The sequence below is a fragment of the Gracilinanus agilis genome, chromosome 2, assembly GCF_016433145.1.
Source record: "Gracilinanus agilis isolate LMUSP501 chromosome 2, AgileGrace, whole genome shotgun sequence".
Lineage (NCBI taxonomy): Eukaryota > Metazoa > Chordata > Mammalia > Didelphimorphia > Didelphidae > Gracilinanus > Gracilinanus agilis.
Window position 1 is genome coordinate 625,082,988 of NC_058131.1, and position 12,205 is coordinate 625,095,192.

At 35.1% G+C, this 12,205-nt stretch overlaps 1 protein-coding gene across 1 annotated transcript in view; it reads right to left on the reverse strand.

Moving 5' to 3' along the window:
- The window catches only part of LOC123238174 (nebulin related anchoring protein), an 88,875-nt gene extending 79,037 nt beyond the window's left edge, over positions 1–9,838 (reverse strand). Inside the window, exons 1-6 of the mRNA XM_044665594.1 lie at positions 9,601–9,838; positions 9,154–9,248; positions 8,148–8,227; positions 2,853–2,860; positions 2,466–2,570; positions 799–903 (exon numbers count right to left, since the gene is read on the reverse strand). Coding sequence (XP_044521529.1) covers positions 799–903; positions 2,466–2,570; positions 2,853–2,860; positions 8,148–8,227; positions 9,154–9,248; positions 9,601–9,672 — 465 coding nt within the window. The 5' untranslated portion in view covers positions 9,673–9,838. The remainder of the gene's footprint in view (positions 1–798; positions 904–2,465; positions 2,571–2,852; positions 2,861–8,147; positions 8,228–9,153; positions 9,249–9,600) is intronic.
- Positions 9,839–12,205: the final 2,367 nt, after the last annotated feature.

Genomic DNA, 12,205 nt, shown 5'->3' on the forward strand with positions numbered 1-12,205 from the left:
TGCATGAGCCCACATTTGAGCCTAGGACCTTCTGTCTCTAGACCTGTCTCTCAATCCACTCAGCTACATAACTGCCCCCGTACTACTACTTTTCCAAACTAATGCCAATTGCAAATCATAGCCAAACTATAATTATATAAGTTATGACCTCTGGTTCACTAAGATGTCTACACAATGACTGATACCAAAATAAGAATACTCATTTTCTTCAATAATAACATTTCCAGGTGGCAGCTGGCTGGCTCAGTGGATTGAGAGCCAGGCCTAGAGATGGGAGGTGTCCTGGTTCAAATTTGACCTCAGACACTTCCCAGCTGTGTGACCCTGGGCAAGTCACTTGACCCCCATTGCCTAGCCCTTATCACTCTTCTGCCTTGGAGCCAATACACAGTATTGACTCTAAGATGGAAGGTAAGGGTTTATTTTAATTTTAAAAAAAATTCCAAAGCAATATGCAAAAAGTTATTGATAAATTTCCTTCTAAATTCATTTGTTTTGAAACTCTAGGCTGAATATCACAGAGGCTTACTTTCCATAATGAGACCCATACTCTCTGCATCTGTATTTCCCTTAAACAATATCAAAAAAGGGAAAATTCATTTATGATGAACATTTATTCATCCTAGATTCTCCAGCAGATACAGGAGTGGGTCCCACAGGGAAGAGAGCAGCTTTCCACCCTGGACATTAATTAAAAGTGGCTGAGATTTATATAAAATTGCTTTCTATGAACACTTGTCAAGGTCCCCAGTGAAAGGAGACATCCAAATAGAACATGGAGATTTTTAAACTGTTTACCTCACTTAGAGACTTTTGTGCTTCAACCATTCTTACAATTTCAGGGTCTGGTAGAGTTCCTGGGGACCAAGAATTCCCCTCACCATATGCAGCCCAATAAGCTTTCTATAAGGAAAAGAATAGTTAGCATTTATAAGCTCTTTAAAGTTTGCAAAGCATTTTACAAATGTTAATTTTATATTCATATATTTATATTTTATATTTATATTTCATATAAATATATAACCTTATTTTATGTCTATATAATTATATATGATTATGTTTATATATTATATATTTATTAGCTTATATTTATATATTATATATGTTTATATACTATATTTTATTAATTTTAATATTAATTTATTTCATTCTCAAAACAACCCTGGCAGGTGGATAGCGTTCTTTCCCCCCTTTTTACAGATGATGAAACTGAGGCAGACAGGGGTTAAGTGACTTGCCCAAAATCACAGAAGTAATCAATGTTTAAGGCAGCATTTGAACTTAGATCTTCTTAACTCTTGGCCCAGTGGAATCTATGGGGGCCACCTAACTGCCTCAAAAGTAGAATTTTTAAAAATCAAATAAATTCTTTCTTTGTCTTCCCACTCAATGGTTCACATTTGTTCATTTTGTCAATATAACATAAAAATGACAGCACCTCAGTTGCTTTCCCATTTATCCAGAATAATCAGATGTTGGGGTGCTAGTCATACCAAATTTTTTAAGAATTAGAATGAAAAACAGTAATGACACTGGACACAATTTAATCCTTCTTTTCTTTTTTTCAGGTTTGTGGTCATGCCAAAGAGCCTCAGCATCATTGGTAGGAGCCACAATTGTCAATAGACAGCACTGTAGAAAAACATATTCCAATGGTATAAGTAGAGTGGGACAGCTAGATGGTGAATAGAGCAGAAGACCTGAAATCAGGAAGACTCATCCACCTGAGTTCAAATTTGGCCTCAGACACTTCCTAGCTGTGTGACCAGGACAAACCGCTTGACCCTGTTTGCTTAGCCCTTGCATTTCATTCCTAGAGTTGTTACTGAGACAGAAAGTAAGGGTTAAAGATAGATAGATGGATGGATGGATAGATAGATAGATAGATAGATAGATAGATAGATAGATAGATAGATAGATAGATAGATAAAGACAGACAGACAGACTGATAGATACACATAGATAGACAGGGAGATAGACAGATGGTCATTTTTAAAGAACATTATTAAATTCATAGTTGTTCTTTTCATTGTAATTTTTTCTCAATCAAGAGATAATAATAAGCACTCTTCTCAGGTGAAGGTTTCTACAAAAATGGTTGATGTTTAAAGGGGATTCTCATGCTTATAAAAGAATGAGAACCACTCATATAGTGCAACAGGGTTTGGAGGAGGCTTAAAGATAGGGGTTCTAGTTCCAATTGTGACACTAACTAGCTCTGTGATTTGGGGCAAATTATTTAACTTCTCTTTGTACCTCTTTATTCTCATCTTTGAGATGAGGAATTTGGATGAGGCAATTTGTATCATCACACAAGAATTCAGTTTTGAGCATGTTGAGTTTGACATGACAGTGGAACATCCAAATGAAGATGGATAAAAGCGATTTGCAGGAATAATAACAATAACTAACATCTGAATAGCACATCTGACTCATTCAAAGTCCTTTCATCTTGATTAGCTTACCTCATTTGCCAGTTCCGGCATTTTATGTGTAGCTGTCCCATCTTTGGCTTTCATGTCCCAATGAAAAACAGATTTAAACCGTTCTCCATCTTCTCCATATTTCATCTAATTGTTGTCAGAAAGGTTCCCAGCAGGGAAGAAAAAAAATCATTAGTTCATAATCAAACTTACATAGAGGTCATAGTAAGACCATTTATTCAACAAACATTTATTAACATGTATTGTATTTAATGCATTGTGTTCTTAGGAAGATACAAAAAAATGAACAAGATGGGGGCAGCTAGGTGGTTCAGTGGTTTCAGAGCCAGACCCAGAGACAGGAAGTCCTGGGTTCAAATCTGGCCTCAGATACTTCCTAGATGTGCGACACTGGGCAAGTCCCTTAACCCCCATTACTTAGCTCTTACCACTCTTCTGCCTTGGAACCAATATACAGTATTGATCCTAAATAGGAAGGTAAGGGTTTAAAAAAAGGAATGAACAAGACATGATCCCTGACCTCATGGATTTTCTAATCTAAGAATAAGAATATAGGTGAAATAATAAAGATTAAAATAAAGTACAAGCCAAGGGCAAAAATTTTGATAAGATCAGTAAGAGACAAATCACTTCCTGCTAGAGGAAGAAGGGAAGGCTTCAAGAAGTAAATGGCTGCACCAGATTTCATTTAAACTATAATGCCTTTTACTCTAGAGGAAATATTTCTAGGATCCATCATTTCACCAGCTGAGTCGCCTCATCACAGATATAGACCATGACCCCTCCGGGCCTCAGAGGCCAACCTTCATGAGTTGCTATCATGCTCCCTCTTTCTGGTGATGAGACTCCTCGGATTTGGCAAGGGCAGTCCATGGACAAAGATTATATAGGAAGTCTGCAGGTATCTAGAACCAGAGCAGGACGGACAGAACTTGTGCTCCAAAGTCTTTTAGGATCATGGGGCACCTCGGAATGATAATAAGGAGGGAGACTTTAGTGGAAGTGAGAAGGCATTCTATAAATGAGACCTTCCCAATATATCCAGTCAGTATTGCTTGAGCACTCCTTGTGTAGAGCATCCTAAGTGAAGTTATAATCTTAGAATGGTTTCATCCAACCAAATTATTTTTTTAAAAACCTTACCTTCTGTCTTAGAATGAATACCAAGTAACAGTTCCAAGGCAGAAGAGTGATAATGGCTCAGCAATTGGGCTTACGTGACTTGCCCAGGGTCACACAGCCAGATTTGAGCCCAACTTATCCTGACTCCAGTACCAGTGCTTTATCCATTGTACTATCTTGCTGTGCCTGGGGATTGTTGTTGATGCCACTAGGATATCATTGAATATGATGCTTTAAGAAGCACCAATAATTTTTTAGGACCAATAAGTACAAAGAGATCCTAACATGCTTTCTGTATCTGAAAACACATGACTACTAAGTAAGGACAAAGCATTAAAAATATTTGAACAAAGAAAATTCTTCTCCTATTTAAAGTAGATTTTTTTCCCACTGTTCATTTCCACAATTTAAAACTATCATTAGAGTTCACTTGCTTCCCCCTCAAAACTTCTCAGGAGAATACAGGCAATTTGTATTTAAGGCAGGAAGAAACATTCTTAAATAATATAAAGACAACTTTATTAAGGTCAATCTCAGACCAGAAAAGGGGAACTAGACTTTAATATTCTTGTATTTTAAAGTATCCCTATTATTTGAGGGAGGAGGGGAGGAAAAGAACATGAATCATGTAACCATGGAAAAATGCTTTAAGCTAATTAATTTAATTAATTAATTTAAAAATTGTAAGTATCTCTATTAATCATTGATCAGGGAATGATAAACAAGTTGTGGGAGAATATGGTGAATTCAGAATAAACATGGGAAAAATTAATGTGAACTTATGCAAAGTAAAGAATGTAGAACTAAGGAAACAATATGCACAATTTCTGCAATAGTGTAAAAAGAAAAAAAGTCAAAACTGAAGTTGTGAAATTATCATGACCAAGCTTGGCCCCCTCAAAAAAGAAATGAGGAGTCTCTTCCTCCATTTCTTTGCAGAGGTATGAAATCATGGGTTAAGAACTCAGCCTATAATGTCAAACTTTTTCAATGTATTGGTTAGTTTTGCTTAAATGTTACTTTATTTTTCATTTTTTAATCTTTGTTATAAAGAATGGCTTTCTGGAAGGGCTGAGGGAGAATACTGAGAAATGCAGTGAATGCAGTGACTAAATAGTAATTTTAAAACCCCTTATTTTTTAAAACTATACTTCTATCCTTGTTCAGTTGTTTTTTCAATCATATCTGACTCTTTGAGATCCTATTTGGGATTTTCTTGGCAAAGATATTGGAATGGTTTGTCATTTCCTTCTCCAGCTCATTTTACAGATGAGTAAACTGAGACAACCAGGTGACTGGCCCAGGATTATACAGCTAAGAAGTGTCTGTGTCTGGATTTAAACAAAGGCCTTCCTGCTTCCAGGCATGGCACTCTATCCACTGAAACAACTAGTTGCCCCATACCTTTATCTACCAACCATATTTAAAGAGAGAATTCTGTCCTTATAAATATTTATTTTTTAAAAAGATTAAGATAGTGAGTGAATTGTATTAGATGACCTCGCAAGTCTCTACCACCTCTAACATTCTATGATTTAAACTCCAAAACAGAAAAAAAAAAAAATTAAACTGGTTCCAATCATAACTCAAATGGTCAATCCTTGCCACAATTCCTAACACTCTTTTGCATAGACAACTACCTCAAAGTTTCTAACAGATGTAGATCACTTAAACTACCTTCTGTCTTCAGATACAGAAAAATCTAAATACTCAGGCACCCTAAAGGGAATGAGTTATTGGCTCTTTGTTTTTCTCTTGGTAAAGTAAAGTGACCTCAGCAGCCAATTGTTCAGTTTACATCCGCCTCTCCTGAGGTTCTCGGATTGCAGCCTGCAAACGGAAATAGAACCTGGGATAATTTCTGTCTCATTCCACCACAGGTCTGTCATACACCATTAAAAGAAAGTGAAGCCATCACTACCTTAAAGAAGAGCAAATAAAACATGATTCTGAAAAAACTGTTTTTGCAGATCATGATGGAGAATTGAATTGTCAGTGCTAGTTAAGAAATAAATATTCAGTCAAAGCTATCTTTCCCACATCCCATGAGGAATGTGAAAGATGAAAAGAGGTAAGATGATTTTTTAAAATACCATCTTTAATTTTAAAAATATACACACTATAAAATGCTATGATAGCTGTCTTTGTTTTTGAAATGTTTGTAGAGTTTTTTGATGAATAAGTTCATAATTTAAAAGTTACAAATTTTAAGAGATGTTAAAATACACAAAGTTAAAACTTTTTGAAATTTTAAAATGTTAATGGAAAAAATGACACATTAGGTATAAAGAAGCATCTCCAGCTTCTAAAAAATTGTAAAGCACTATGTATCATTGAGGTCAATTGATTTTTTAAACTGAATTCTTGGGTGTCTTATCATTAATCCAAATTCTATCTATTGTAGCTACCCTTAAACATCAACAGCCAAATCTATAGACATACCAGGACTGTTCTTTTCATGAGCCTTTCAGTAAAGAGTCCCATTATGACCAAAACCTCAACTGAGAAATAAAGGACACAGAATAACTCATGACTATTCTGAAACACTCTGCAATACACGGCTGTGCTATTCTATAAGGAAAGTCCAGGAGGTGAGCTAAATAATCTTTCTGTAATGCTCTACCCATAAGGAGAGCAGGAGACATCCAGGTTTAGCAGTCTAAGGACCAGGAAAGGAATCCAGAGGAAGTTCTTATACATAATTTTTCACTTTTAATCAATCTTTCACCTGTTTGAGGACTAAAAAGAAAGCATAGCTAAATACCATCAAGGAATTAATTATTTATAAAATAGATAGGTGGCTCAGTGGATAGAGCACTGGACCCTGAGGCAGGAAGATGAGTTCAAATCAGGTCTCAGATATTTCCTAGTAGTGTGACTCTGGCAAGTCATTTAAACTTAGTTTACCTTAATCCACTGGAGAATGAAATGGTAAACCACTCTAGTATATTTGCCAGGAAAACCCCATGTAATAGAGTCCATGGGGGTCATGAAGAATTGGACACAACCAAACAATATCAATCAGTTATTTAGGGAAGAGGAAAATTAGTTTTCTTCTTTAGCTATAATAATAACTAGAATAATGATACTTCATAATTACATAGCACCTTAAGACTACCAAATTACTTTTTACATACATTTTCTTCACAACAACCTCCTGGAGAAAAACTATTATTGACTCTAGACTTTTCATTTTAGTATCTTCCTTCTATAAATTATTTCTATTTATCTTGCATGCATATATTTTGTATATATTTGTTTGCATAGTGTCTCCCCCATTTGATTGTAAACTCCTTGCAGGCAGAGACTGTCTTTTGCCTCTTTTTGTATCTCAGCACTTAGCACAGTGAATGGCACTTAATAAATGTGTATTGATTTGCCCCATTCTACAAATAAGTAAAATGAGGGTCAAAGATGTTAAATGACTTTCCCAGGGTCACACAGCTAGTAAGTAGAATCTGAATTGTATTTCTTTCTATAGAAAAAGTATAAAATGGTAGAGCTCTGACAACTCTTATACATGCCCTCAAGTTCAGTACTCTTATGGGCAAATGTGGAAATTAACACCTAGAAAGGCATAGTAATTAAATCAATTTTGCATGCAGAACTACCAGTTCTTAGACCATTGTTTCCAATCCACCCTGTCCCATTGTCAATAACTTTTTTTTTTAAGTTTTTGAAAAACTCACTTAGGTATAGGCATCATTTACTAGCAAGTCACCCTGGAGCACATAATAATCACTTAGTAGATGTTTGTTGATAGATCAAAGGATCATTATTAAGAGAAATGAATCTTTACAGGCCCTCCTAGAGGCAATCTAACAGGATGATGGATATGGAAGACCATAAACATTTCTACCCTGCACTCTGAATACCAAGTTGGACCTCCAATATATCTAACGGTTTTTCAAGTTTAAAGTTTTCTGTAAGATCTCTCAAAGTGTACCCACAAAAAAACTCACTAATAAACTGAAAAGTCAAACTATATGTCCTTTGTTCAACTCAACAAGCAATTTCACTTGAGAAGTAGTTATTAAGCATTATTGTATGTTCTCTACACTGAATAAATTCATTATCAAATTAGCTAGAAGGACAAGAAACTATTTTGTATAGAAGCTTAAATGAGATTTATTCTTTATGGTTCAATAGTTAAATACTGGGGGCAGCTGGGTGGCTCAGTGAATTGAGAGCCAGGCCTAGAGACAGGAGATCCTAGGTTCAAATTTGGCCTCAGACACTTCCTAGCTGTGTGACCCTGGGCAAGTCACTTGACCCCCATTGCCTAGCCCTTACCACTTTTCTGCCTGGAGCCAATATACAGTATTGACTCCAAGACGAAGGAAAGGGTTTAAATTAAAAAAAAATTTAATAGTTAAATTCACTGAATATTTGCCATGACTTTGGGGGAAGAGAAAGTAATGACAAATACAATTCTTGTTTAAGAATACATAAATGTGTTAGTGTCAAGAAAAGGTAGAAGATCAGGTTTAGATAATGATTCCTAAAAGAAGGGGAAATTCAAGTACAGAGGTCATTCTTTTTTAATAATATCCAAACAAAGAATCAAGTTACTTACCTCACCTGCTTCTGACTGTTTTCTCAAATTTATATTTAACGGGCTCTGATATACACTAGTGAATGTGTTGTTCTTGGGGTTATGTCTATAAAGCATAAAAGAAAAATAATGGAAAGTTTAAAAAGTGCTAATCTCTCACCAAGTTTCCCTGGCCCAAGTCTTATTGATCATGTGTTATCTAAATGTATGGTTCTTGTTTGAGGCAGTAAATATAATATCTTAAATTTGTAATTATAATTTTGGCTTTGATTCTAGAATATTAGAATCTTCGAACTGGAAAAGACGAAAGGGATCATTTCAGGTACCCCTTCTTATGGATGAGGAAATTGAAGCCCAGAGAAAAATGACAGTCCAGACCAGACAGGGCAGGATTCCAACTTGGGACTCCTAAATCCATGTCCAGTACTCTTTGTACAATGCCAAGTTGTCATATATCCTATTTTTAAAAATCTTATCTAACAGCAAATGACCATCAAAAAAGGAAAACTCCCCGGGGCAGGGGGGAAGGGGGAAGAAGGAGAAATACTATACATTTTCAAAAAATTTTCAAAAACTCTTATCACTCATATTTTATGGCTATTAAGTAACTTTGCTCCTCTTCTACAGCTCAGACTTGGAGGTCACAAATTTAAAATTAGAAGGGAATTTAGAGGTCAATGATCTGGTCCAATTCTCTCCTTTGAAATAAGGAAGCCAAAGCCTAGAACCATGAAGTGACATGGCCAAGATTGCAGAGGTGCGCGATGCTGCTGCCCTTTATCTGCTTAATTTGAACTTTTGTTTTCCAAAATGTTTAAACTTGGGTTTTTCTTTTAGTGCATGAAACTATGTATCCCAAGATATGTCTTAAGTTATATATAGAAGAATATTTTTGGAAAGACTATACATTTATTTAGAACTAGTATCATTTTTGTAAGGGGGTTCTTAGTAATTCTCAAAAAAATAAGATTCAAAAAGATGTTGGCAAAAAAGAAGGAAGCGGGCAGATAGGAGAAAGCCACAAACACTTACGCATGACAATAAGGCTTCTTCTGGTGACTCACAAAATTATTGACAGTTAACATCATCTTGCAAACCTCACAGTGAAAACAAGCTTTGTGCCATGTCTAGAAACCACACAGAAAAGAGAGAAATTCCATAATTTCCAAATGCCCAGATATGACTAAGAGTAAGACACAGTTATTAAACTTCTGTCTTCTTAAGGTTGGGGTGAGAGAAGGGATTAAAAAAATAAAGCCACATATATTAAGTTGAAAAGCTATAGCATCTTTTCCCTCAAGATGATACAGACAGATATATTTCTGCCCTAGAAAGAGACACAAGCAAAAAAGATGGGGAAATCCATCCTCTTCAAAAGTTACTATTTCAAAAATGTACAGGATTTTTTGTTCAAGTGAAAAAAAAATAAATTTTACATCCCTGGCATTTTCCTCAAAGACCAAGGAAATATCTACTGACCTGATCTAAACAGTTGATCTTTTCAGCAGGATAAACCCCATACCCACACCGTGAACAAGCCTGCACATTCATCTTAGCGTCAGAAGAAGGGAAAAACAGATAAGAGCAGACAAGGAATCAGAGGATAACTCCTTCGTCAGACTGTCCAACTCCACTGTGTATCCAGGTCCCTTGTTGACTCTCCCTGCTATCCTTGGTGGTCACCAGCCTGTGTTAACCTTCTGAATCCAACCGCCTCTCTTCCTTTCTTGACTTTCTGGTTTGAAATCAGCAGCTGGATGGCTTATATAGCTGCCACTTACTCAGGAGAGGGTCTATTTTGGCACCTCTGTCAACACACATGCTGGGGGAAGGGATAGTAGAGGCATTTCTAGCTGACATGGTTCTCTAAATAGAAAAGTGAACTCATTAACGGCATCATGCCTGTCTGGATGACCAAATTGTAGGAGATGATCATTCCTCATTCACCCTCAGTTGTTTAAAATGCTAGCTGTGATCATTCTCTAAGAAAAGAGCTTTAAAGAAATAACACTCTAACTTCCTAAGACCATGGAGTAAGAAAAGTTACTCTCATGTCTATTCTCAGACACTTCCAATATAGTAAGAAACTCATTAGGGCAGGAACACAAAGCCAAAAGGGCAAATGAACGCTGCCTTTCTCACAGAATATTTTTGCCTTGAAACTGTCAAATAGAGTAGGGGAACTGTGTGGAGAGGGATGTACTTGAGTCATGGGTTTGAATCCTACTTCTGATAACTGTCTGTGTCTCCAAAAACCAGTCACTTCTTTTTTAAGCTACTCATCTTTAAAACAGGGATCGTGATACTCTGATATTTATCTCAGAGATGTTCTGAGGCAAAAATGACGTAATATATGTAACATACTCTCTCTTTCTATATATGTACTTAACATATATGTATAAAACATTCTCTATATCATTCTCTCTCTCTTTCTCTCTCTCTCTCTCTCTCTCTATATATATATATATACATATATATATATATTTATACATATAATGCCTAATATCATGCCTATTTTTGTATCTTAAATTCACCCTTCTTCAGGTATCATGGAGACTAGAATAATTGTTGTATTGAGAATGTAAGCTATTGGTTTGAGTTTGTTGTTGGACTTTTTGTTTTCTCTTGGACTCTTCAGGTACCCAGAACATAATAAATCTATTATAAAGGTTTGTTTTAATTGAACTGAAATAAACACAGACTTTTAAAAAATTGTTTTTAAACTATTATGTCTACTTTTAAAAGATTTAAAAAGATTTGTTACACATTATTATGTGTTATAAATTAGATAAAATACTTCCCAAAATTGAGACATAGTCTAAGAGGACTTGTTGCCATTATTAGAGTAAAAACACATTTAAATAGCAACTTACTTTTTTATTTATTTATCTTTTGCTTTCATAACACTTTTACCCCATCCTCTCCTTGAAAGCTATTCCTTAAAGCAAATTTTTAAAAGGTTAAAAATTGTTTATCAAAACTAAAAATATATCAATTTGTTCTAACATTAAATGCAGTGTTCCACATGTATAGTCTCCTATCTTTATAAAGAAGGGATAGAAGCACATTCTTATAAACATTTCTTTAGAGATAAGTTTGGTCATTATAATTTTTCAATATTCAGTTTTGATTTTTGCTGTTATTTTTCTTTTTATTTAAATTGCTAGTCTTATACATTTTTTGGTTCTTATTTCACTCACCATTAATTCATTTTTATTACTTTTTTACAGTTCAGTAATGTTCAATAACATATTTGAACCAAATTTTGTTTAGTCATTCCCCAATTGATGGGCTTATACTTTGTTCCCAGTTCTTTGATACTATAAAAAGTGCTGCTATAAATATTTTTGGAACTTTATTACCTTACTTTGTATCATTGAGTTCTTTGGGATCTCTGGGTGGAAAGCTATGATCATTTTGGTCAATTTCTTTTTTTAAAAAATAATTAATTTGTTTATTACATTAATTACCTAGGTAATTCCCTCCCTCCCCACCTACTCTTCCCCCATTATATGTATAAAACTATGTCTCACAAATTTTTATATATCAGTTCTTTCTCTAGAGGTGAACATACACAAGTCATTCTTCAAACAACATTTCTGTTGCTATATATAATGTTCTCTAGGCTCATTTTGTGCTTTATAATTTCACGTAGGTTTTTCCAGTTTTCTTCCAGAATTAACCTGTTCATTATTTCTTACAGCGTGGTAGTATTCCATCACAATCACAAGCCACAACTTGTTCAACTAGAAAAAATAATAACAAAATTCATTTGGGAAGACAAAAGGTCAAGAATATCAAAGGATTTAATGGGAAAAAATGTAAAGGAAGAAGGTTTAGGAGTATCAGATTTTGAACTACATTATAAAGCAGTAATGATCAAAACTATATGGGACTCAGAGCAGCTAAATGGCTCATCAGATAGAGAACCAGTCCTGAAAACTGGAGGTCCTGGGTTCAGCTCTGACCTCAGACACTTCCTAGTTGTGTAACCCTAGGCAAGTCACTTAACCCCAATTGCCTAGGCTTACTGCTCCTCTGCATTGGAATTAATACTTGGTATTGATTCTAACATGGAAGGTAA